We start from the raw sequence: 27,401 nt of genomic DNA, 5'->3' as shown, positions 1-27,401 counted from the left end.
AAACTGTGCCAGGACCTTCAGTCATGAATACTGCCTTCTGGATGGAGATCTGAATTTCCACAGATAGCTTCTACAACTCATTTTAACTCACAGAACTTCCAAATAGTTGTCATGTCCCTCGCTCCAGGAGCGGCCAGCAGGTGAAAGACCCAGCATACAGTGGTGTTTTACCTGGATACTTCTCCATCCTTTCTTCTCATCAGTTTAAGTTTTAAGGGTGCTGAATGCTTCTGCCCCCATCTGACATTACATTTGCACTTTCCCGGAGGCCAGTAGGCTTCAGCTACTAAGCCATCATCATCTAGCTTCTCCCTATGGGTGTCATATGTTAATTTATACCCACAATCAAGCATCTGTGATACCATTTGTGCTGCAGATACTGTTGAGGGTATTGATAGTTATTCAGATCTTGTGTTAACTGAGGAAAAACTGATTTATTTCCTCACTGAGCAAAGCAGTTACTAAAACCAGTGTGGATGAACGCTCCTTTTTCAATGTGCCTTGGCTGCATACTAATAGTTTGGAGTCTAGGTGACTCATTCACTGGAGAAACTTTGCTCTCTGAATTATTCACTTATTCAGCCTAGTAAGCCAGATAATAGGAGATGGCAGAACCTTTTCTCATCTCTCAGAGGGTACATTAATATCTTTTAAACATTCATAGTCTGCTCAAATATATATATTTCAAGACTTATTTGTGCCTGCATTCTTTTTCTTTGGTCAGTTTGATACTCTTTTGTTCTAACTTTGCTTGTACTAGTAACACTAAGGTTTGGCTGGGAACAGAGACGTACTTCCACAGAAAGAAAGACGCGTTTCCCTTTTTACACAGGCATCTTATGGGTGAGGACACTCAGCATTTATTCCCTGTGATGGGGAAAATCCTAACACGACTGCTCTCTTTTCCCACCCTACAGACGTTGTCTGTATCCGAAGATACAGTCACTTCAAATTTATTTTAAAACACAAACATCTCTATCCATCTATATGATTGAATCCTTCATCATAATTTACAGCAGCTTTTCTCCAAGGTAAAATCCAAGATACACATCACTTCTTGTGTCTATTCAAAACAAATTTCATTACACTTTCGTGGCTGTCTGCCCTTTTCCTTATGCTGATCCCCCATTTCAAGTTCACGTCCTGCCTTACAGACCTTTGCTGCACCAGGGTCAAACTTCCCAAAGTGCACAGCCCCTCTATGTGCCCTTGTATTTCCAAGGGCCCTGCTTCTATATCTGTTTTTCTTCCCTTTATGAGCCACAAGCAGCAAAATGAACCTAATGCTCCCTCCTGTCTCCTTTTCCCACCTTCTTCTACGCTGATCCCTTCTCCTGGATCACGCTCTCCCCACCACAACTCTGGTCACTTGCTGGGTCCCCAAGCTGTTCCCAGCTTATCCAGCAAAGATGAATCTCTGAAATCCCACATCAGGGAGATTCAAGCCCTGAAAGAGAGAGAGGTACCTGAAGACCCTGTGCACTGGCAGAGACTTCAGTATTGCTATTGCTTTTCTGTATGTATCACCACATATTTATATATTACCATATAGTCTGATAATGAGGAACAATACTGAATCCAACAACAGACAGATAGACAAGGTCTTACCCACCATCCTAGATCCCTTTTCATGACCCACCTCTTCCAGGATCTCTGAAGGCTGAGGAGGAGTCATAGATGGCTGAGATGCTCTTTATGTACTAACTTTATTTTATTTTATTTTATTGCATGAATATCAAAGCTGATAACACTTCTTCAGGCAAGGACTCAATCATTCTGTGATTATAAAGCAGTTAGCACAGTCAAATCTTGGTCCAGCTTGTCTGTCAGCCTCCAGTTATGCAGACGATTATGATATCTAATTGCATGCCTTTCCCTTTGTCCCTCACTTGGAGTACCAGGCTCTGGCAGGGGGATTGGACTAGATGATCTCTTGAGGTCCCTTCCAATCCCTAACATTCTGTGATTCTGTGATTCTGTGAAAGTCAATCAGGGACCAAGTCACCTTTTGCATTGTCTATTGCAACTCTTGTCCCAAGTTTCTCACCAAAACTAATAAAACATAATAATATATAGAAAGTGTCTATTCGTACTGCTTTTTTTCTATTTACTTTTACTATAGCAACTTAGCAAGATTGCATATAATGATAATGAGATGAAGTATAATTTCAAACATATGTAAGGACAGTTTCTGGTAACAATAAGGTGAAACTTTTTTTTTTTCCTGGTGAGGCCTATTTGCTCTAAGTTATTATTTACCTCTGTCTCTTCAAAATCCTGCTGTGCTAATACTGTTTCAACTTAGATTTAATGAATTTACTATGTTAGCTTTTAGCCAACTGATTGTTATATTCTGCATTGCTGAACTTATTTTTCCCCTTCAATTTTTTCAGCTGAAGCATTCCATTTCATTTCAACCAAGTCAGTGTCTGATTAGCCCATATTTAAATATCTGCAAAACATTTTCTCCACTTTGGGATAGCAAAGTAGCACATGAAATGGGTGTTTCTGAAATTTAGTGCTGAATGACACATTGAGAAACAAATAGCACAAGCAGTAAAGGGTGAGAGAAAGAAACAACACAACAAGCACTGTTTTAAAAAGAACTAACGCTTTCAAGGAGAACAGGAGATGCAGAGGGACTGTGTCTGGCCTGTGGATATGAGCATGGGAGAGACTCAAAGGAATTCCCTCTTGCACAGCCAGTGTAAGCCATAGCAATACCCTTTGTGTCTGGTTGCTCCTTGTGCAATAGAGAAGCAGTGAAAATCCAGTGCATGTACATATATATATATATATATATATATATATATATGTATACACACACAGGTAGAGCCGAAGAAAGAGAACTTCCTCAGAGGTATTCAGAGTCCTGTGGGCCCTTGCTACTGCACTATCTAGCCCAGAGCAATTGCCATCCCTGTATAGCAGGTGAGTAAAGGAGAGACACTTAAATTTTCTGGCATCTAGTTTAACACATCTTCCATTCTGGGACCTTAATTATATCCAGGTGGTGTCCAGGTGCACTTGCCTGGACTATCTCCATTGGGCACATTTACTTATAGAATAGTCTGGTTCATGGTGGTTGTTTTTTTTTGTTTTAGAAAAATGTGTCTTCCTGGCCATTCATGACGGGTTTCCACTCTTCCTAAATTTTCCCTATGTCCCCAAACTGAATAACAGCAAATGAAAGCCATAAATAAAAGAAGCCCTCTTTGACAACTGAGAACACTTCTAACATAGTTTATACAATATGCTTGGCCTCACTTTCCAAAATCCACAGCAAGGGCATATTTTAAAGTATGCAGCATTAATCCTGAGATGAATATAGTTGTTTTTTCTTTTTGTTCTTGAGATCACTGAATTTCACCATGAATTTTTTTTAAAAAGCCTCAATTATATACAGTAGTTAAATAAGAAGGAAGACATAATAAGAAAGAAAGGTGGCACCAATATACAAGAGCTTGAGGGCACAAAAGATCACTATTGGGAGACAAAGGCGTTTTCCAATCATCAACCACTAAATTCCACCACCACATTTGCCTATGCCAAACAATCTCACTAAGGTTGTTTGAGAGGTAGGTGCTGTCAGAAAACTTGTGGTAAACTATGGCAGCCTAGATATAGGTGAGCAACCAAATGTTTCTAATGGTGGTATGGTCTGACAATACCATTAGCTGGGGTGGCCAACAAGTGCCTTCATCCTCAGCAACCTTCATTCACAAACATGACATGATCACAGTTTAGACTTGGTTTGTTTCATATAGAAGGCACTATACAAGACATCTGATCATGGAATTTTTTTTACAAAGTATTTCGGTTTAAATTAAATGGGAAACACAACAAAAATATTTTTTTTAAGTAAGATTATTGATTTCAAAGAACAAAAGTGCAGGTAGGTCAGCCAAACTGAATATTGGATATAAAGAAAATGTACGGCTTCCCTGAGGCAAAGGTGACCAGCGTGCTCAAATAGGAAGGATGAGGAAATATCCAGCTTTAGATTAGGAAAGCTCTGTCAGATGATTTTTCAAGTCTGTTAGTAAATCTCTTTTATAAAGTAATCAAGTTGTGGACAGTGCCATCAAACTGGGGACCAGCAAGGGTATGACCTGCAATTAAGAAGGTGAAAAAATTGGCCCATATTTATAGGTCTATTAGAGCCACTTGAATAGATTGCTAGGCTTCAAAATAGCATTCTGTGGGGAGTCTAATTAATGATGCAGAGGTAAAAGCAATATGGGATAAAATGCAACATGGGTTTACTAAAGGTAGACCGTGCCAGACTCACTCAATTTCTTTTTTTTAAAAAAGGTAACTATAAGGGCAGCAGGGGAGATATTTCCAGTAAAAATAGGAAAGAATTCATGTCTTTGTATGAGGCCCAGGTGATACCATATGGAAAACTGCATACAATCCTGGTCACCCATGTTTCAGGGAAATACCTTCCAGCTGGAAGAGGCACAGAGAGGTCAGTGGGAAGGTTAGGAAAATGGATGTGAGGCGTCTGACTGTTCAGCCTGACAAGGGGAGGCAGACTCGGGATGCAGCTGCGAAAAGCAGCCAGGGGAAAGGAGACCTATCGAAAATAAAAGACAACACTGGCGCAGAACCTACGCATGCAAAGTGGTCAAGAGTAAGTTTAGTCTGCAAGGAAAGTGAGCTGCAAAAACTTCACGGCTCAGGCAAAGTTTTCCAAGAAGAGTTGTGAGACAGAAAGCTAATTATACCTCAGGATGAGCAATGGATATTTCAGAAAGGGTGTCCTCACAAAGTGACCTAGGAGTAGGGAACTGTCAGACACTCAGGGATTGTCTTTATTTCCACAGTTCCCACTTGGTGCTTTTCAAAGACCATTGCTATGGTTTTACAGAAAACACATGCTCTGAACTAACTTTCAAATCAAATTATTCAAATTAGATCATGTTAAGAAATACAGCATAAAACTAGAATTACTAATAATTTTGAGAAATGGCAATTAAATGTAAGGTTACTTGAAAACCAATGTAAATGGGTCATTTTAATACTTCACATAGTTTGTATTCAAAAATTCCTGTATTTTAATGTCAATGAGTATTAGCTTAAAAATAAGTCATCACATTAATAAATTAATAAAATTAGGAATGCAAATTAAGCCCAGTAGCAATACACAGTTATTGGTATAGGTACAGGCTGGATATTACTAACAGTTAACATGGACTTCCTATGTGAGTAAGATGGGGTGGGGTGCAGTGGGGAGGTAAGTACCGCACTGTGGTGGATCTCACGTGTAGCAATTCCCACTTTGCTTCTTCAGAAGCATTCCCCACCTTTTAAAATTTGTCTTTCTTTAGAAGCCTCATAAATAGGAAAACAATTGTGAATTGTAGTGCTGTACTTTCTGTGCTTTCACTTATTATTCTCTTCTTCAGAGAATCAAAAGAACTGATGCAGAGAAAAAAGATATTAATAATAATTTTAAAGAAGTAAAGCTTGTTTACACATTTCGAGCGTTCTTTCTTGAACTAGGTGACCTTCACATGCCACTCCAACCAAAATTATTCTGCAATTATATGAAGTGGTACTACTGGCCCCTTCAGCCTCTCCACCCAGCTGACCACTATCACAGAAGCCGGAAACAACAGGGAGCAAAAGAGGTCCATTCAGGGCCAGGTACAGTCTACCTACAAGAGTGACACTGAGGGACAAAGCCATGAGAAAAATGTTTACAGCGTCCCTAAATTCATGAATGTTGGAGGGAAAAAAATTAAACTTTGGGTGTCAAGTCATTTCAGTGGCATAGATCACTTTGAGGGGGACGTAATGTACAATCAAGTCACCTTTGAAACATGCTGGGTTTGAAGCAATCTCTGCTGCACAAGGAAGCCTTAAAATGTTTAAAATAACCTGAGGAGTGGTCTCCAAAGCTGCAGATAAGCTGTGTTAAGTGTTTAAAGACAATTTATTATTTTCTACTGATCTAAATCCTTAAATCACCTTGAACTCTTAGGTCATTTAAGACCTTTAAAAGAACTTAAACTCCCTGTATTGCTGTATCAAGCATCAAGCTGATCAATGTTTATTAAACTTTGATACAGGGAATTGAAAATTAAGTAATTAACACTTAAAAAACTAACACTTGACACTTAAAGAACTAACCCTACTCCACATCACTAAAGACACTTAGAGAGCTAACCCTTTAACCCACATCACTATTGCCTAGCCTTGCTTAACTCTGTGTAACTTATCGTATGAAAAACAGGACTGCACTGACGCCTTGCAAATATAATAATCCTTGGGTGCATCCTTGGTGCATCCTTGGGTGAACTAGATTACAGAAACTTGGGCAGAGGACAGGAGATACACCAGTTTTAACCAACTCAGCAGTCTGAGACCTAACCAACTCATCACACTGGACCAAAGGTGACCGTGTACAGAGAAAGAGGACCCGGGTTCATGATCACTGCGCAGCTGCAACCAGGAGGAGCCAGAGGTGGAGACTATGGAAACGGTCTCCCAGAACTCGTTGTAATAAGAACCACCTTCTCTGGACAGGTTATGAATATGTATAGGTGTTCCTAAAGCTTTCATGAATATGTAACACTTGCATTTAACCAAGCTCACAGGTACTGTAATTTTACACACGTATTAGGTGAAATGATCCCCTGTGTGTCCAGCATCATAAATAAGTACATACCTTCTTTATAACCTCAAGGGTTGTAAGGTCATTTCACGCCTCAACTTCAGTATACAAATAAAATTATAAACTTTATATAACTAAGAAGTTGTGAGGTTTTAGAAATGTCATGACTGAATGTGGCTCTCAGCTGACTTCACAAATGCAGTCTGCCTTTGTGTGAAGGTTCAAATTTCAAAGATAGTTTACTCTCCGTATTGCTGGCATCCCTTAAGTTTGGGAACCCCCTTTTGTCATTTGTGAGATTTGGGACCACTATAAAAAGGAATAATGAAATGATACCATAGCAATTTTTTTATATGACTAAGAAATACCCACAGTATTTGAAGCTCGTATGAGTAACCATACTCTGTCATTTTGTTTTCCCTCAGTGAGGTTTTAGTCACACATTGCACAATATACACCAAGATGGTGAAACATAAACAGGCTTGCAGCTAGTCTTCTGCTTTCTTTTTCAGATCTTCCCCCATTTTCGAAGAAACTTCACTTTCCCTACTCAGTGTTAAGTAGCCATGTCCCTCTTGCACTTCCTCCTGTTACATCTTTTGTTGTAAAAAAAGGGTAGCTTTGCTGCTTCTTTCTCTTCCCTTAACAAAACCACAAGGATGGAGAGAGAATTTTGCTCTTTCCCCAGCACAGAAGTAAGAGGTGCCCAGAGCAGTGAAGGATGAGAGAATGAAAAGAAAGTAGCTTTCAGGGACTAGAAGCTCCATCTACTGGAGCCACCCTGGACACTGTGGGAGAGGGAATTTGTGGATGAGGAGAGAAAAGGGATTGCAGTGCAGGGGCGATGGGGCAGCCTAAGGACCACCTTGTGCGCTCAGCCAAAGGTCTTCCAGACTGACCTTCATCTCTTTGCTTCACCCTTCAGGCAAAAACCTGGAAACCTCCTGAGACAGCATTTGTAGCTTAATTTAAGGTATTAAGGATGAGTAAGTACCTTTTGGCTATAAATTGAAGCAGGGATTAAACAAAAGTTTGCAGGTAAACAAAAATAAGTTATTCTTTTGTAGAGCCTGAAATTCAGTGAAAATGCAGAAGAATCAGAGGACATTGCCCACCTTTGAACTCACAAGCCCAAGGAGAGTCATAAGTTAGGCAAACCTGCCCTTGATGCTCATTGTTACCTGTGAAGATAATTTAGAATTGGAGGCCCTGCAGGCTGGACCATCCAGGTCCCCATGTACAGGGTATGAAGCTCCTGTAAGGTGCCTCCTGGTCATGGTGCCATGTTGCCCACCTCTCATCTCTGCCCTCCTCTGTCTGGGGCAGGGCACGGCTTTCAAACTCACCTCATAGCTGTGGGGCCCTTTTTGCCTATTAGAAAAGCTAAATTGGACGCTAAGTGCCTCAGCTTGTCAGCAAAGCACAGCTGACAGCAAGAGCAACAAGGGCAGTCCAAAATGCAGCGCTTCTCTTTGCAGGCTGCTGCCCCACCGCAGGCTCAACCAGCAGCCCTTTCACACAGTTGGGCCATGGTGGCAGCTTTCCTTTCAATTAATAAATCCAAACCGGGAAGAGCCATGGAGAGGCAAGAATTATGCAGGGCAGTCAAAGGAGACAAGGCAAAGGCTAATGGCCCGAAGCGAGAAAGAAAGACAATCCAAGATGAAAAGATCCTCACAACAAGGTCTGCCAAAAGCACCCACAGGAACTCTTACACTGGTGATTTGTGCTTTGGGAGGGTCAGGAGGAGGAAGGAGAGGAGGCGATGGCCTATATGAACACTTTGTGGCTTCAAGTGCAAGAAATAAACAGACTCAGTCCAGGAATACTAATCACTACAGAGAGACACTGAGTTAGTCCACTGTGAATGAGGTGGTCCCTGCTCTCTGACCTGACCATAAAGCCGTGATATTATTAGCAGTGCAAAAGTCCAACACACACTTTTCCCTTTCTGGATATTTCTTTACACAGCTGACAAGTCAAAAACTAAAGAAAGATGTTTTAATTTTTTTTTTTTAACCCCAGCAGTCTAATAAACTACACCCATGTTACTAACATCCTTTTTAAAAGGCACTTAGCTAAAAACCCAGGAAATTTGGGGGGAGAGGAGGGAAGGTGAAGAAAGAAAGACCCCATTTAACCTGTCAAATCTTTTCCAGCCCAGAACTGGATGGAGTATAGCACTGAGTAGCACCTGTTGCTCTGCTGTTTCCTTTCCCACAAAAAAAACGCATCCAAAGAAGTCTGCTAGATCTCCCTGTAATAATTGATTCATCTGATCTCCAGACAGTTCTTTCTAGTATCTAAAAAGCCACATGAGAAGAGACATTCAGACATGACTCAAGGTCTTTACCAAAACCAGAGGGGTTTTTCTGCCCAATTGCCATTTTAATAGGCAACTAACTACTCTCCCTCACACCCCCCACTTGGCTCAGGCTTTTCCTTCCTACCTTTCAATTTATATTGTCCAAAAGTCATTGCTCACTCCAAGTTGGTCATGGGTTTATTCCGTATTTTAAACAACAAAGAGGTCCTCAGCTCAGCATCACATGTTTTTGTAGGTCTAATAACTTGGTAATCTGCGCTCCACACTGGCTTCCCAATGGAGTTCACGTCTCTCCTTTAAGGCTCAAAAGCTGCAATAAGTTTAATCCTAACCTCCTGCTTTTCCTCCCTGTGCAGATGTGCCTTCCCACAATACCAAGGAGCAACAAATCTAGTGACTTCACAAGAAATAACTTGCACATGGCAAGAATCTCAGAAAGAAATTAAAGCGCCTTTGTGTTCTCAGTTTTGGTTTAAACTCTCCTTTCCTCAGTCTCTTACATGCATAACTTCAAGCAGCATGGAAGACATAAACCTGCATGCTAGATGGGATGAATATTTTCAAAGTTATCATTGCCATTCTTCGCCAAGAAAAAATAAAAAACAGCTCCTCAAAGGACCACATTTCCAGTGTCTCTGGCCTGGTAGAGAGGAAGGCAACAACGCCAGGTGTATGGACAATAGTGAAAAAATTAACAAGTATGTTGTGACTTTAACCAGTGTGAACAATTCACTGATACAGAACAGAATAGTGTGCTTGTCAGTATAATACCAGTAAAGCCAAGCAATGAGTTAGCCTAAAATAGCAATAGTAGAACAGGTTGAAAACTGATTGACCTGCATACAGTAGAATTATTACCAAAATGTAATACAAATAATACGAACAGTTAAACTTCAGAGGAATGGAACTTCCATGACATTGTTCCAGAAATTAATCTGCCTCATGTCCTGTAATGCAGGCATTTGCACTGACATACTGTCTCCGTGTATACTTGAGGACAGACTCTATTTGCAGTCAGTTGTCAAAAGCAGCAGAATCAGTTGAATGTAAATGTCTCAGCAGGGAACTCCACTAATTTTAACAGTTACGGAGAGATATTTTCCCCATACAAAGGGCTTGAGGTAGAGCTAAAGTTGGTAAGACCTTTAGCACACCACGGAAAGTAGCAGAACTGAGACCTGTCCCACTGGGGAAGTGTTCCATTCCTGTCGAGGGTTAAGATTGCGGGGTGACAATAAAACCCTGGCAGATGTATTGTTAACCCCCTCTCCCCCCACCACACTTCCTCCTCCCTCTCCCCCCTTTTCACTAAGGAGAGGCAATTGGGAGGAAAAGAAGCACAGAGTGAAGAGAGTTGGAAAAAATTAAAGATGTTTTACTAATGCTACTAATAAGAATAGAGAAAATAATACAAAATATACAAAACCAATCTTGAAAGTCTCAGCAACTGCAGAGCCGGCAACCAAAGTCCTGGATTAGACTCTGCAGCCAATAGGAGCTGGATTCAGTCTCTCACTAGGCCTCAGTTCGCAGGGACGACTAGCAAGGTCCTCTCCTAATGTCGGCCATAAGCAGAAGGGAAAAGGGAAAAGCACTAAAAGGGACGAGATCCTCGTGATCTCCCACTTTTATATGAAGTATTCACGTGAATGGGATGTTATACCCAGTTGGTCAGTTTCTTGGTCTCTTTCTTCTCGTCGCCCCTCTCGCGAGATGTCCATCCGTGCTTATCAATAAGTTTGCATTCCATTGCTAGGTTTACCAAAACATGTGTCTGGTTCTCCAGGAAAATGCAGTTAATATGAAGGCTTTAGCTGACAGGCAAAATTCACTAAAAGAGAAACTTGTTTTTAGCAAAACCAGGACAATTCCCAAAAGCCCAGCTGAGCAAATCCCCTTGAAGGTGTCCGCCACAGATCAGGCAAGGTCCTACTCCATTCTAGTTTGGCACAACTTTGCTAGAGTCGCGGGAGGTTTACCAAGACTGCCAAACTAAAGGTCAAATCTGCAGAAAACAACTGAGAAACATATTTGAATACTCATTTCCAAAGCTGCAGCTTCATCAACACTTTAAGCTGAGCCAAAAATAAGCTGCTGACGAAGGGAGAGGTCTCGTCTCCTCTGTTACACCAGCAGCTACCTCTTACGTGCTTGTGTGATAAGCTAGATAAGGTATTTGCCCCAAACTAACCAACCAAAGATAAAATGGTGGCTTTTTGCCTGGATTGGCCCTTAGTCTGAGCTTCCTGTGCAGCCGCACAAGCCCTCAGCCAGGATGGCAGTGGGGCAGGATCACAGGGCCGGGAGAGACAGCAACAGAAGGAGAGGTAGGAGGGACGAGTGGTTGTTTTAGCACCAGTCCACAATTAGAATAGGCTTAAAGCAATCAGGAGAACAAAGCCTTTATATCAGAGGAGAGGATATATTTTTACAGTGAGCAAATACCTGCTCTCAGCTCGGTATGACTCTCCTTTTCTATGGGAGATATAATGCTCTATTTTAAATGCAGAGCACAGGATGTTTTCTATGCAGGGCAACATAGGAAGAAGTCCTGCACTGACATGATTATCCCTATGACTAAAATCTCCCTTTCTTTGCCAAGGTACTAAGCCCTACACCTAATCTTTTCTGCAGCAGAGTAAATATTAGATGTAATATAACAGATCTGGGGGCGTTTCTAGCAGAAAGGTGCTGGTGTCATATCACACAGGATTGTACGTACAAATTGCATCTTCTGAAAAAACTACAGATTTGCAAGGTTTAAAAATACCGTGTAGCACTAGTGACACCTGCAGGTGCTCATAGCTTGGAACAACGAGAGCAAAACTGCCAAAAATTGGACTTCTATGAGAAGCTATCATAAGGAAAACTGGCAGACGCACTCACAGCGCCTCCCTTCACAAGCCTACCCGCAGACGAACAGGCCCTCTCAGCTGCTGTCTCAAGGGGTTAAGTTAGACCCTGCTTCTAAATCACGCTCTGGGGGAGCTTCTCATTTTGTTGGCAATGTAGGTGGTTGGGGAAAGCTGGGGCAAATCCTGCTGTTTTACAGAGCATTGACACAGCAGTGTGACTGTTCTCCTTCATAGGAGACATAGAAGCATGATCTTCAGGGGGATATTGTGTTGCTTCCTCAGCCAGAGCTGGGTAGGGTAGCCAAGAGACACAAGAGGAAGAGGACAAACACAAATCATTGTATCTTGTCCTACAGAAAATCGGGGAAAGGGAGCAGCTGATTATAAATGTTGCCACAGCTCAAGAGAGAGTACATTAGTGAGGAGTCACCATTTGTTATTTTGAGTCTTGTTGCAAACGATAGATCTAACGAATTATCTTCTTTAAAGATGGTGTGATAAGGGAGAGTTCCTACCAAAACCACAACAAAAACAAAACATACACACAAAAATTACCGAAGATAAAAACTTGGGGCAGAGTTGTTTAGCAAGGTGAGAAAATGACTGAGCACTTAACACTTAAAAACAAGGAAGTTTGCTCCAGCTTGAAGTATAGTAGCCAGACCCTGAAAAAAAGGGCTAGATGGGAAAGTCTTGAGAGGGCAATACCTAGATTTGGTGATATAAGGAAGGAGACAGTCGGCTTATTTCATTTCCCCTCTATTCAAGAAAGCAGTCCTTAAAGCACAGTAAAAAATAGATCATCTTCTCTTATTATACAATGTTGTTCCAGTTTTGCCATACACAAATCCAGCTATTCTACTTTATAATACTTTACTGTATTTACACTAGAAAACCTATTTCTAACTCACTTCATTAACACTGTTGTTGAAACTTTGTTTTTGAACTAAATGTGCACAGCTAGAAAACAAGACCAAAGAGGAATTGCATTTTTTAGATCTGAATACATCTGTTATGTTTCTTTGCTTAAAACTTCTTCATTCCTGATCTTCATTGGGTTTTGGTTTTGTTTTGGTATTTGGTGTTTGGTTGGTTGGTTTGTTTTTGTTTTGCTAAAAAAAAAATATATAAACACCTCTTCTTAAATAAGAATTTTGCATTTTACATCATCACATTTAATCCGAATTCTCAAAACCCTTACAGAGTAGTGTGCCAAAACCTCCACACCATCAAAAGGAACCAGCTATGATTGTTTATATTTATTAGGAACACAGGTCATTAGGTTTTGGCATTTCTGAGGTAAGGGAGTACTGTCATTTTAGAAATACCATGGATGGTATCTGTTCTGAAATGACAATACACAAGAACCCTTTCTTCTGTTTCAAAATTACAGCAGCCTAAGAGCAGATAGACTATGAATGGTAAAGTTTGTATAAGGTAAGGGGCGGTATTTATGGTTGTGTTAGACTGTTAACACATTAACAACAGGTTTTACTCAGGAAATACTCAATTTCTGTGTAGATCTCTTTAAAAAAATAGATACTTTTACAGTACAGAAAAAGAGAAAGAAAATGGTAATGTGAGAACAGCAATCAGATCTATGATATATTTAGTGAAAAAGCTGTACCAATATGCCTGGGGAACTGTTGAGCAAGGCACACAGAAATACATGCTATAGCAAATCAATAGACACTACAACAGTATGGAGGAACATGAAATACCTCATGCAAAATGGGAAAACAGGTACTACAGGAATACAAGAAATGTGGCGAGGCTGCAAGGAAAAAAAAAAGCAGCATTGAAGGATGTAGTTGAAGGAAAGATTGATTTAATAATAAAGCATTAGGATATTACTGATGAAAAAAATAATAAAATAAAAGGAAAGGGTGGAATCTGGAATTGTTTTGGGGGAAGAAGAAGAGACCCTTGGCAGGCAGAGCTGAGAACCTCCTGGGGATTCACTGATCAGACTAGATTTGTTCCACTTGTGTGATTTCTTTCTGAGAGACAAGTGCTATCACAGATTGTGCTACTGTGGACGACTTAAGTTGCCCAGGTATGGCTGGGGGAGAACGTTACACAAACATGATGTGAAAAGCTGGGTGACAATCTCAGAAGACTAGTCAAAATACCAAAAAATGCAAAAGACAGAGCTGAGAGCAGCTACTCTTGTAGCTCAGGCCAGGACCACCCCGGTCTAATGGTGCTCCAGGGCCCAAGGCTGATGTCAGCAATGGGGGTCCAGGTGAGGGTGGTCACGGCAGTTAAGGCCTATTGGGTGCCAACAGGGCCCTCACAGAAACAGTAATAAGGCTCCACTGACCTTGACTGAGATTTCCTCAACATGAGATACTTCATCAGTTATTTTGGTTAGAGCCCAAAGATTTTTTACGAAGGACTATGCTGTTGTTCAATAATGAAACTAAAAAGCCTTGTCTCCAGAATCTAGATAGATTCCTCCTAAAAAATGTGACTATGTCTTTTATTCAACACTAACAGTTGCACTTAGATACACATTTGGATTTTGTTTATAAAAGTTTTTCTTCATACATTTTCACAGCAATTTTTAAGTAAATTCTGTGTTTGAAAGTTGAGGTTTATCCTTGTATTTTGAAACAGGATTATATATTTTTTTAAAAAGTGTAAGAAAGACAAGAAGTTGTTTGGTCACTCTCACTTGCCAAACAGTGCATAGGTGGAACGTCCCACATGGTTCTGTCAACCCAAGGGAGAAGTGAAATTTGCGTTTGACAGCGGGATCACTTTTCCCTCTAAGCAGCACCTTTACTGATGCCTTTCATCAGCACAGACCCATGGCTTGCAGAACCCGCACTAACCACGAGTTCAGAGCAGGTGCAGGGAAAGCTTCATGTCATCGGCACTTAGGTCAGTAATCCAGCTTACTTGTGCAACTTCCATGAAGAGCCGCGGTCCACAAGAACTAGTGATCAGCAGTGGCGCTGGAGTACTCCCATGATCGCACCTTATTGGACTAACCCTCTTTCTGACAGCTTCTAATATTTCTGCTGCTGGGCTGAAGGATAAGGAGTACAATGTACAGAGATCCTTTGTCTTTCTGGAAATAACTTCTACGTCAGAAGAATAAAGAAACTAATCTAGACCCTCACCTAAATAATTCAATTTTTCTTGCTCATCAGCTTCTTTCTTACACCTCTATCCTACTAATAATAGCTCACAAAAAGTGAAGGACCCAAGAACAAATAGATTCCCAGCCTATTTCCTGGTACAGTTGCAAAGGGTGCCAGAAAGAAGCCAGGTGTATTAATGAATCATCTGCCCATGTCCTTAAACCCAAGTTTTCATCAAGAACTGTCCAGTTGGAGTAATTACTCTGGCAACTTCTAACATATTGAGTGAGCACAAATGGAGTCAGAGTTGGGTGCTTCACTGTCCCTCAATGGAGCTAGGCTTGTGCTCAGAATCTTCTAACCACTAACTTTGTTGCATTTTGTGAATTTCTTGCTTTTCCTATGCCTTGCACAGGGCATTGCCACAGCTTTCACAAGGCCTCCAGGTGCTTAAAAATAAGTTCCTGTAGATACCAGCATTCAGCTGTTGTTCTGGCCTGTACCAGCTAGGCTGGCTATGAGAAGCAAGCAAAAGAAGGGAGCAAGGAAAAGGAAAAACAAACAAACAAACAAACAAACAAACAAAAAGTCATAGATAATGTCCTTATCTACAGGTGGCAATGGCTTAATTTCATAGATACCCTTTTGATATGCTAACAAGAAAGAGATATTTAACTCCCTATTGCTAACACTATCAAAAGCATGTCTTATAAAGCATTAAAGAGCCATTTGCTCTTAAGGCCGTCACAAAATTATTTGTTCACACTTGTTTAACATCACCGAATTTACAAGTTGCATTTTAAAAGAATGACAAAAGCTTTGCAGTGTAAAAAAACTGGTACACACTGCACTTAAAATGGATGGGTGTAGTGGGCACTTTTGTTTTGTGTTCTGACCTGCTTTGGATATATCTGTTGACTTTCAGCAATAATTACAAACCCAACTCATGGGCCGAGATCATATAATGCCCAGTGCTATTTAGGCATCAACTGAAAACACTACATCTAGTCTAGAGAGAAAATAAGTGTATCCAGAGAATGCCAGAGAGGAGGTAGAAAGGCCAATATGCTTTTCTAAACCTCTCAGTTACACCGTAGACTTCGTAAGTTTACATTTTAGTGTATGTCAGTCCAAAAAGAAATCTCACAGAAAGAAAAAAAAATGAAGTAAATGATAACAGGTCAGAGCCTGTAGCAGGAAAGAACTTTTCACCTCGACCACTGAGTGTGACAGTTGAACAAGACCAGGCTGGGCTCGGTAATCACCTGGTCTGTCTGGAGACAATGTCGATGGAAGTACATAATGCAGCTTTTTATTAGTCATTATACAGCCAAGTAAGGGCTATGTCACTGGCCATCACTCTCATGACACTGAAGTCGTGTTCGTGTTTCCACCCTCCTTCCTCAGCACTTCACACCTGAATCTTGGGCAAGTTTATGCTCAAAAGCCTGACTGCCCATCAGTGCTTCCCAGCATTTAAAAAACCTTTAAAAATAACAAAACTGTGATTCTTCCCTTTAAGTTTTTGGTGGGGTTTTTTGGTTTTGTTTTGTTTTGGTGGTTTGTTTGGTTTTGGTTTTGTTTTTTTAGAGGAGGGAGTGTTTTGTTTTTTTTAAATTATGTATTTATTTCATGCATTCTTTGTACTACACTATTTTAATTTCATATGCTGTACCCCATGAGTAAAATCTTCAGCAAATTTCTATTTAAAAAACAGGTCTTTGAAGTAGTTTCTATCGACACTTACACTTTTCAGCTCATGTTTGAGAGACAACACTACCTACATTAGTGAATACATACGCAATTTGTGTAAGTAGATGAGTTTAGATTATCATACAGTATAGCAAGACTAGTATGATTAAGGAGTAGATCAGCCCAGAAGGAGAACATTCAGAAGAGTGCTAAGTAAAATAGATTAATATTATATATTATATGAATATACAGCAAATAAAACTGGAAGATAAAAAGGAATGTCCACTACCTCTCATGTTTCTTTAGTATTTATTCTTCCATTTATTTGCTGGCATTATACTTAGTGACAGTATGATGAAAATAAACTATATTATAAAGAGTTACACCTGTTAATTTAGTAAGGAATCTAGTACATGATAACTTCAGAGTTGTGCAAATAAACAACCCTTAACAGTTTTGGAAACTATATACTGAAAGAAGATCATCTCCATGCTGTCCCAGCTAAGCTACCCCACATGCTATAGGTTGTCATCAAGGTCATTTTCCTGGCTCATGCAGCAAATCAAACACAACCTTACATAGCATGTAAGAAATATACACATTTATCATAACCTCCAACAAATGGCTTGTAACAGAAATAGAAGTACAGAAGAGGACAAATTAGATGTAATATTCACATTTAGCCTGTTTCTCAGTTATTCAAACTTCTTGCTTGCTGGCACACTGAACTGAATGGGGATTTACTTAGGTGTGGAGTTGACTTGGTGCCTATGCATTATGTCATATTTGGAGCTAAGTAAGGCTTGTAAGACCAGTGTTTCTCACAGTACGGGTTAGAGCTTCCCTGGGAGTGACAAAACAATCCAGAGGGGACTATTTAGTGTTAGAGCCACTTGGACTGCTGCGCACATCCTTCTCCAGGCCAAAAGCAACAGATTTTCTCCCTCTGGGAGTAAGAACAAATACTACTCTTTTCTATGATCTCTCAAAATTATAGGTGTAGAAGGCTTGTTTGCTGAAGAATAGATGGAGATGCACATAAATGCTTTACATATCTAAATTCTCTACTGCTGCATGTGAGCAAGTACACAGATTAATGCCCTTCTGCAGAGAACACCTTCACTTGAGTTTTTAAAAGTAGTCCCTGTATTCCCCTAATGTCCAAACATCCTTAGCAAAAGGAAGCAATCATAGCATCATAGAATCATAGAATGGCTTGAGTTGGAATGGACGTTAAACGGCATCTAGTTCCAACCCCTTGCCATGGGCAGGAACACCTTCCACTAGACCAGGTTGCTCAAAGCCCCATCCAACCTGGCCTTGAACACTTCCAGGGATGGGTCATCCACAGTTTCTCTGGGCAGCCCGGTGCAGTGTCTCACCACTCTCATCGTGAAGAATTTCATCTTTATATCTAATCTAAATCTACCCTCTTTCAGTTCAAAGTCATTACCCCTTGTCCTATCACTAGAGACCCTGGTAAAAAGTCCCTCTCCAGCTATCTTGTAGGTCCCCTTTAGGTACTGGAAGGCTGCTACAAGGTCTCCCTTCAGCCTTCTCTTCTCTAGGCTGAACAACCCCAACGCTCTCAACCCATCTTCATAGAAGTGATCCAGTCCTCTGATTGTCTTTGTGGCCTCCTCTGGACTTGCTTCAACAGGTCCATGTTCTTCTTATGTTGGGGGCCCCAGAGCTGGATGCAGGACTTCAGGTGGAGCCTCATCAGAGAGGAATAAAGGGAGAGAATCACTTCCTTTGACCTGCTGGCTACACTCATTTTGATGCAGCCCTGGATACTGTTGGCTTTCGGACAGATTGCCACCTCATGTTATGCTATGTCAATCCTATGTGCCTGACAACAAAACTCTTAACTTAACTGGATGTTTTATGATAAGGAAAAAAAAACTTCTGAATGCAGTACAAACTGTTCAAAAGAAATAGAATAGATATTAACTTTAGAATACTATTGACCTTATGGCAAATACACACATTTATTATCCACCTTTATTATATTTTAAACTAATAACACCCATGAACACAAATGTAAGCTGTACTGCAATTGAAGATAGTATCTTCAACAACTAGAATTAAGACAACAATGATAGACTACTAGGGAAAGTCAAACAGAGGCAAAATCCTTTAACCAGCCAGTTGAAACAGCTAGTGAACATACACCAACTTTGGGCATGTATGTTTGTCTGAAGAAGGACATATTTCATGGAAGGCTTATCTAGGCTTTCTAACTAGACTAATCTCCTGGAAGAGACTAACTCTAATTTCAAACTGTGAAACTGTAGCTACCTACATCCCTCATCCAGCTCCTTTTTTTTTTTTAATTTGTTTTTTCCTTCTAAAGAGAGCTTGATCTCATTGTTGCAAACTTTTTGGGACATAGTATTTTCATGAAAGCCATGCGAAATTTAACATGACAGAGGGGGTAGAGAAATGGATTCATAGCGGAATTGAGCCACAAAAGCCAAAAGGTTATTTCATACAGGGATTTATGGACACAGGTTCCTCGGCAGGCCCCACGAATAATCATTAGTAAAGTGTATGGGGCCCAGCAAATGGCAAAGACACACACAATTATGGCAAGTGATTTTGCTATTTTCTTGTCCTGCTGCAGTTTTGACCTGGTCCTTGTACAGAAAGAAACAGAGAAGTCATTTTCTGGGATTACAGAATTGCTCCTATATGGAGATGAGCTCTCAGTTACCAAAGACTCTTTCTTTGGCCTTGTGGAGGAAGAACCACTGTCCTCTGCCTCCAATGGAGAAGAAGATGCTCCTGGCCTTGGCAAGAGGCAAAATCCCCAGGACAGGCTGCCGCTCCTCGCAGGCTCACAGTCCTGCGTGCTGCCGTGCCGCTGCCGCCTCTGGATGCTGTGGAAGATGTGCACGTTGAAGTAGGTCACCGAGAACAGTGGCACAAAGAACTCCAGGGTGGACGCGCACAGGAGGAAGTACCAGTTGTCGTAGAACTCAGCGTAGCACTGATCCACCGCTACCACGCTGCGTCCGGCCATGTGCTCCCAAAAGAGGATGGCCGGGCAGTAGAGAAGGAAGGCAAAGACCCAGGTGGCCACCATCTTGATGACAGGGTTGGACGTGATTCCCTGCTGGGCTCTGTAAGAGACCTGCGATAAGAAAAAAACAAAAATTGTTGCACCTGTAGAAACATGTTTTGGAACCAACAGAATTAGCAACAGCAGAAGTCAGAGTGTTTGGTAATTTAGAGCTGCAACTATACTGATCAGCTGAAGCTCGCCCAAGTATGTTTATTTCATTATGTTGACATAACATAGGAGTGTGTCTTCACAGGTTAATGTAACTGTGGTAGGGTCCTGGTGCACATGATGAAATAAGATTATCCATCAGTACCTAGTAATTTGGTATGCGTAGTTTGAGACATCTGTGATCTGAAGTACCGGAGTAATTAGCATTTTGTAGTTGCTCAGAGACAGACTCCCATTCACTGACAACTACAATGCTTTCTACAGCATTTTACAAGCAAATAGGACTATATGGACCACAGTGGTCAACAGAATCACAGATTCATTGGGCTTAGAAGGGACCTCGGGAGACTATCTAGTCCAACCCACCTGCTAAAGCAGGTTCACCTAGTGTAGATTGCACAGGAATGTGTCCAGGCGGGTTTTGAATGTCTCCAGAGAAGGAGACTCCACAGCCTCTCTGGGCAGCCTGTTCCAGTGCTCTGTCACCCTCAAGGTAAAGAAGATTTTCCTCACATTCAGATGGAACCTCCTATGCTTCAGTCTGTGCCCATTGCCCCTCATCCTATCATTGGGCACCACAGAAAGGAGTCTGGCTCCATCATCTTGACATCCACCCTTGAGATATTTATAAACATTGACGAGATCCCCTCTCAGCCTTCTCTTCTCCAGGCTGAACAGACCCAGCTTTCTCAGTCTCTTCTCATAAGAAAGGTGCTCTAGGCCCCTAGTCATCTCCATAGCCCACCGCTGGACTCCCTCCAGTAATTCCTTATCTTTCTTAAACTGGGGAGCCCAGAACTGGATGCAGTACTCCAGATGCGGCCTCACCAGGGCAGAGTAAAGGGGGAGGATAACCTCGCTCAACCTGCTGGTCACACTCTTCTTAATGCATCCCAGAGTACCACTGGCCTTCTTGGTCACAAGGGCACCTTGTTGACTCATGGTCAACCTGTTGTCTACCAGAACTCCCAAGTGCTTCTCTGCAGTGCTGCTTTCCAGCAGATCTGCCCCTAACCTGTACTGGTGAGTGAGGTTATTCCTCCTCAGGTGCAGGAACCTACACTTGCCCTTATTCAACTTCATGAGGTTCTTCTCTGCGCAGTCCTCCAACTTGTCCAGGTCTTGCTGAATGGCAGCACAACCTTCTGGTGTGTAAGCCCTTCCTCCTAGTTTGGTATCATCAGCGAACTTGCTGAGGGTGCACTCAGTCTCCTCATCCAGGTCACTGATGAACAGATTGAACAGGACTGGACCTAACACTGACCCCCAGGGAGCTCCACTAACTACAGGTCTCCAGACTCTGCATCATTGATCACAACCCTCTGAACTCTGCCATCCCACCAGTTCATGATTCATCTCACCATGCATTCATCCAGCCCACACTTCCTGAGCTTGTCTATGAGGATGTTGTGAGAGATGGTGTCAAAAGCCGACAGAAAATACAGAACATATATTTAACACTCCTCTTTGAGAAAATTTTTTATTGCACACTTCTTGAGAGGATAGGAATAGATTTCAGCTCTGCAATGCAGCTTTTAACTGGTGAAACTACAAAATAATCCCTTTTCCTCCTTCTCCTCCCACTCTGGGGCCAGTGCATATTTCCCCCTGTAGGTTAGAGAACAGGCAGGTATCTTGTAGCTCACATCCTGCTCCATCCCTTTCACAAGACGACAGGGTGAATGTATAATTCTGAGATCTTAGAAATCCAATTGAAAAAAAAGGTTTGAGATAGTATAATTAAAGACTATCATACAAATGTCCATAAATCTTGATTACATTTGTGCCGGTGCTCTGAATTTTGCACTTTGTAAATTATGAGTCTTTGGCTTTCCAGTGTAATGTTTCTTTATGTGAAAAATGTGGTGTTTGATTTACCGGATTTTTTCCTTAGAATAAAGTTATAAAAATTAATAAAAAGGGCAATTATAGTAAGATAAACTAATTATAATCAACAAAAAGAAAACTTAAATTCTATCATATGACATTATGTTTTAGTCTCATACACACAGAGATGGAAGCTTTAGCTCTCCCCACACTTCCCTAGCATTTGACATAACAGCGTGGCTAGTGAGAAATGCTGGTCTCCAACCCTAGCATGAACCAAGACATAAAGCACACATAAAGTACATAGGATGTTCTGCAGAAAGCAGAGACACAGAGTGTATCTGAAGTTTGGAGTTCTGCTCCAGGGACTGAAAGGAGCTTATTGCTGCATGTCCACAGGCAGTCACTGCAGTCTGCCCCTTGTCCCACTCTCTGCCCTGTTTGCTCTTGCTCTCAGTCTTCTCCAGGATCATTTGTGACCACATTTCAGGCCTAGACATCCCCCCCAGCGCCCTTCACCTCATTGCCCTCGCCCCACTGCCTTGTCCTCCCACACTTGATTTTAAATCCAAACCCAAACCCAGTTTACTTTGAATTTCGGCTGCCCTTGCCTCTCTTTTACCAGCCCCCTGCCTTACCCTTTTCTCCACTCATCCTTCTTTCTCTCAAGCAGTAGCACAACAGCAACCCGCAGCAGAAATTGCGAGAAAAGTCCTGTTTGACTGGCTCTGGGCCGGAGGATGCTCAATGCAGAACTTTCACCACAATCATAATAGCTGCAAATATCTAATAACCTCCACATGCCAGCAGATTTTTGAGGGCTATTATCTCGACTAAATCTGGGCTTTGCCCTGTTGGTGAGTATAATCCTCCAATGATCTTGTGATAAAGTCAGAGAAGCTACTAACAAGGTACTTACAGCTTTAGTAACTGACAGGAAACGGTCATAGCTGATAAGAACGATGCTAAATACTGAAGCTGTGCACAGGAGATAGTCCATAAGAAGCCAGAGCTTGCAGACGCCTCTTCCCAAGTGCCATTTCCCCGTCAGGCTGTAAGGGATGTAGAGAGGCATGCAGAACGCACCTATGGAAAGCAACCACAGAGATACCGTGCAGTTCGTTTGGATTGCAAATGGTACTCCTGGAACCAGAGAGAAACACTATTCTGGGGTTTAGGGGATTTAAAAAAAAAAAAATATGTAATTTATATACAGGAATTCTTATCCTCTCAAAAAATCTAACAGTGACTTTCTATGTATAGGTCTTAGAGTGTTTATGTATACGGGTTGTTGAGAATAAGCTCAAGGCAAATCAGCAAAGAAGGATCTGCTAAAGAAGAAAGCTGCAGTCTAACAACTTAGAATCTCTAAAGGTATATGATCAGTGCTGCAGCACATATGCACTGTGGTTGCACTCTGACGTGTAACCTTATTGCTGTATGTCCTCTAGTCTTTTATCTGTGTTTGAGTTTTCCCCCAAACACATCTACAGATGTTGCTAATGTTGGTTATTATTGTAAGCTTGGTTAGAATTTGTATGCTAGAGACAACATATTGGGCAGTCTGCTGGGTGTCTGGAAACCTCTCCTGTCAGAGACAGAACAGACAGAGCAGAGATATGAAACCCCCCTCATTTTTAAGGGATGTTTTAATCTCATCTTGGTTCTCCATGGTTTGTTACATTTGTTTTTTGAGCAAAAGGCCTTCCACTGAAGTACTTTCATAAGTCATGTTTGTGTTTTATTTTTAGCCAGCAACTTCTTCATTTTACCACTAGTATTCTTTCAAAAGTATGGTGCAATATCTGATGATACATTCCTAAAAATTCTGATCTACCAGAGACAAATAAAAAACTATATGCAGCTTCAATATGCATCTTAAACTCTTCAGATGATTCTTTTCTTAATATGTCATCAAGATCTTAAGTGTTACTGAACATATCCAGGCTGATGTGGCCCGCTGACAATAAACCTCTGGGCAATAAGCTGTTATCAACAGGGAAATGCACACAGCACTTTCAATACTGATGGCTTGTTTTAACATACACCTTAAATACAAGCAGCATCACTTTCTTACAAAATACTAATTTTTCCTAGCTGCTGATGACAGCTACTGCTCTCACCGACTTCAACAGAATTCATGTTTGGCACCAGGTCAAAAAGTAATGACTGCTTTTAGCTATACAGGTGCAAGTACCAGGTTTTAAGCATTTATATTTGAAACTATTCTTGCTTTTACTAATTAGTGGATGTAAAGCCTTGAGTCGTGTGCTTGGAAAGAGTCCAGACTTCATATAAGTTTAAAAAAATACCACAGCAGCTTCAGAAATTAAGGCGTTTTGTGACTGATACCAGAGACAAAGTCTTGGTTTTACATGATCCATAGACCAACACAAAACTGATACCAATCATTTCCTCTTGGCTGATTTAAGATGCTATGAGGCAGCAGCCACAAACGAGGACTGATATAGAAGGTAGATACTTAAATCTCTTGACTAAACTGTAAGATATGAGGAGAAACAACCTTTTGCAGAAGACCTGAGCAAAGAAATAGCAGCTCTAGCAAATTGTCTGCCTGGAGCAGGAAAGCAAAGGCTCCAGCACACGCATCGTTTGGCTTCTGCCCCATGGTGCGAGCCCCATAATTAGGCACCACAGGTTATAAATGGCATAAATGAAGGGAAATCTTAAAGGCTAAACTAGTACACTTCACTACACAGCACTGACAAAGGAACAGCAGTTAGAAGGGACGTCATTGCCAGAAGTGGTGTAGGTCAACGAACATCAGTCTCTGTGACTGTCCTGAAGAGAGAGCACTTGTGTGCAGAAATACCTCCTTGCTAGCCTCGAGTCAAGATGTTTGCTGGAACATCTGCCACAGGACCATGGTTTTGTCAGGCTGTCTCTGTTGCATGGGCTGTTTCCCTGGCCTGAACCCTGAGGGAGCGCTGCACAAGCCATTCACACCCCCACCTCCTTGCCTGGCATCACCCACATCGTGCCACATCTGGGGGCCAACTCTTCTGGCCTTCTGCAATGATGCTATGGAGAGAGGTGACTAATAAGGAAAAGAAATGGGAGATGCCAGCAAGCTGTTGGTGGCATTGGGCAAGCCATCTGATCTATAGCCTGCACTGAGTTAAAGCAGCAGAAGTCACAGTGGTAAAGTGTTTTATTGTAGTGTAATATACGCCATTAGTACTACCCTGTTTCCCCGAAAATAAAAGAGGGTCAGTATTAATTTTTGCTTCAAAGGATGCTTACTTTTTTATGTTTATAGCTGCCTGGACACTATTTAAATCGACTTTTTTAATGAACTGTAACTAGGGCTAATTTTTGGAGTAGGGCATATATTTTGAGCATCCTCAAAAATCCTGAAAAATCATGCCAGGGCTTATTTTTGGGGTAAGTCTTATTTTGGGGGAAACACGGTATGTAGAGAGTAATTTTTTTACCTGGATGTACCGCAGATAGCTGTATAAGAAAACAGTTAAACCGTCAAATATTCTGAATTGTATGATCTTATAGGAGGTGCAAAGGTAAATCACAAACTGCAGCAAACAACCTCTTTCCTTCAATTGGCATTCAGATACAGTAATTGTTCCTTTTCCCTGATGTAACTTTAGAAGTATATGTGTGAAAAACATTGCATTTCTCATTATAACATATTTTGAGACATCATATACTGCTAAAACACTTCATGGAGTTTCCACCATTCCTCACCCTTCCTCTAGACACAACACTGGGAAACAGTTCTCTTAGAAGACACCACCCAGCAGAAGAAGCCCCACTGCTTCTCCTAAGATTCCAAGGACACAAACAGAACATGCCTCCACACTCATGACTTACCCACTGCAAAGTCAGAAATAGCAAGATTGAGAAAGAAATAGTTACTCCGATGCCTCAGGTTTCTGTCTGTGATGAAAGCAAAGATCACCAGGATGTTTCCCAAGGTGGTGACCAGAGCCAGCAACACCATGAGGAAAGCCAGCAGCACCAACACGCCCAGGGAAAACTCAGAGCTCGGTGCCAGTGTGGACAAAGTCTCGTTACTTGTTCCAGTTGCATGCGGAGCTTCAGCAGTGCTGTTGTGCATGTTGCATATCCAGGTCAGTTCAGTCTGGGCAAAAATTTGCATCTGGCAGCGACATCCAAAAGATAGACACAAGTCTATTAACAGGATGGGCCGACTACTTACACATCCAAAATAATCCACAATATCAAAATAAAGGATCACAAGACTTCACTGCCTGGACTCTCTAACGTTCCTTGATCTGAATGCACCTATTGGCCTGGAAAAAAAATCTATAAAAAAGACACCTCATAAGCAGGAGTAAGTGCACGCTTTAAAATACATTATTTCTTTCTCTCCTGAACACTGATCCTTATCTACTGAGGTCAGAAAAGTTAGTGTGAAAACAACTCTTTTCACAGTCAAGCAGTTTGCATATTAACATTGTGTAAGCATTTTCACACATTGAATTCTGCTGAAGCTAAAAACAGATCTCATTTTCACTTCCCCAGTGGTCAACGGGATTTGAATTATTACAATTCTATTTCTCTTACAGTAAAATGTAGGCACTGTTGTGCTTCTGCTATACCGTTTACTAAATTTTACAGTTAAGGATGATGTATATTTCTTAATGCTCCTGGTTACAGAGCATTTAAAATTCAGCAGAAGCATCACCAATACCTTTTCAGCTCATCCTGATCAGAAGCAGGTCTAGCCCTGGGCTCAGCAAACCAAATAGCTGGACTTTGGATGACTTTATAAGCCTGGTCTGTCTAATCCTCCACTTCCCAAGTAATTCCATGTAAGATTCCACTCTACAAAGTGCCAAACCCTTAGCCCTTTGCAGGTGTAAGAAGGCATATTTCTTCCACATGGCAATTTCATTTATTTGGCTAAGAGTGCACAGAAGTTGGCAAGCTGTGGCCGTGACTCATGCCTGCAGCTCAACAACTCTGTAACACTGGGGCACACCCTGCGATCGGCTTTTTGGATGGCAGCCATAATGCTGGGTGCTTGAGAAGACACAGGACAAGAAACAAGGAAAGAGGTGGTGGACAAGATGTGGGGAGGAGAGGTCTTGTGGTGTTCTGATCCTGTCCTGGGACAACAAAGGGAAATATAACATACATAACATAACATAATTAAAGCAAAATGTATAGGTTAACAGGAACAGGAGAAACCTCAGGCATGATAAAACAAGGCAAACAGACCGCTGCCTTGGGTGCATACGCACACATGTAGCCTGGGAAACAGTAAAGTATTTGACACAATCTCCCACAGCATCCTCGCTGCTAAACTGAGGATGATCTGGATGATCAGGTAGTGAGGTGGACTGTGAACTGGCTGAAGGAAAGAAGCCAGAGAGTTGTGGTCAATGGGGCGGAGTCTAGTTGGAGGCCTGTATCTAGTGCAGTGCCTCAGGGGTCAGTACTGGGGCCTGTATTATTCAATATATTCATCAGTGGTTTGGATGAGGGAATAGAGTGTACTATCAGCAAGTTTGCTGATGACACCAAGCTGGGAGGAATGGCTCACACACCAGAAGGCTGTGCTGCCATCTAGTGAGACCTGGACAGGCTGGAGAGTTGGGCGGGGAAAAAAATTAATGAAATACAACAAGGGCAAGTATAGAGTCTTGCATCTGGGCAGGAACAAGACCAGATCCCAGTATAAGTTGGGGAATGACCTACTAGAGAGCAGCATAGGGGAAAGGGACCTGGGGGTCCTAGTGGACAGCAGGAT

The 27,401-nt window shown here is 41.5% G+C and overlaps 1 protein-coding gene across 1 annotated transcript; it reads right to left on the bottom strand.

Moving 5' to 3' along the window:
- Nucleotides 1–16,876: 16,876 nt before the first annotated feature.
- On the bottom strand, nt 16,877–26,159 carry LOC102091506 (histamine H3 receptor). Its single transcript, XM_005511761.3, has 3 exons — nt 25,496–26,159; nt 22,566–22,732; nt 16,877–19,720 (listed from the first exon to the last, which is right to left on the bottom strand). The coding sequence occupies exons 1-3, from the start codon at nt 25,782–25,784 to the stop codon at nt 18,935–18,937; spliced, it is 1,242 nt and encodes a 413-aa protein (XP_005511818.2). The 5' UTR covers nt 25,785–26,159; the 3' UTR covers nt 16,877–18,934.
- Nucleotides 26,160–27,401: the final 1,242 nt, after the last annotated feature.

Source organism: Columba livia, chromosome 2 (genome assembly GCF_036013475.1).
Source record: "Columba livia isolate bColLiv1 breed racing homer chromosome 2, bColLiv1.pat.W.v2, whole genome shotgun sequence".
Lineage (NCBI taxonomy): Eukaryota > Metazoa > Chordata > Aves > Columbiformes > Columbidae > Columba > Columba livia.
Note: the sequence above shows the minus strand (reverse complement) of the source record. Positions and strands in the feature narration are given on the sequence as shown.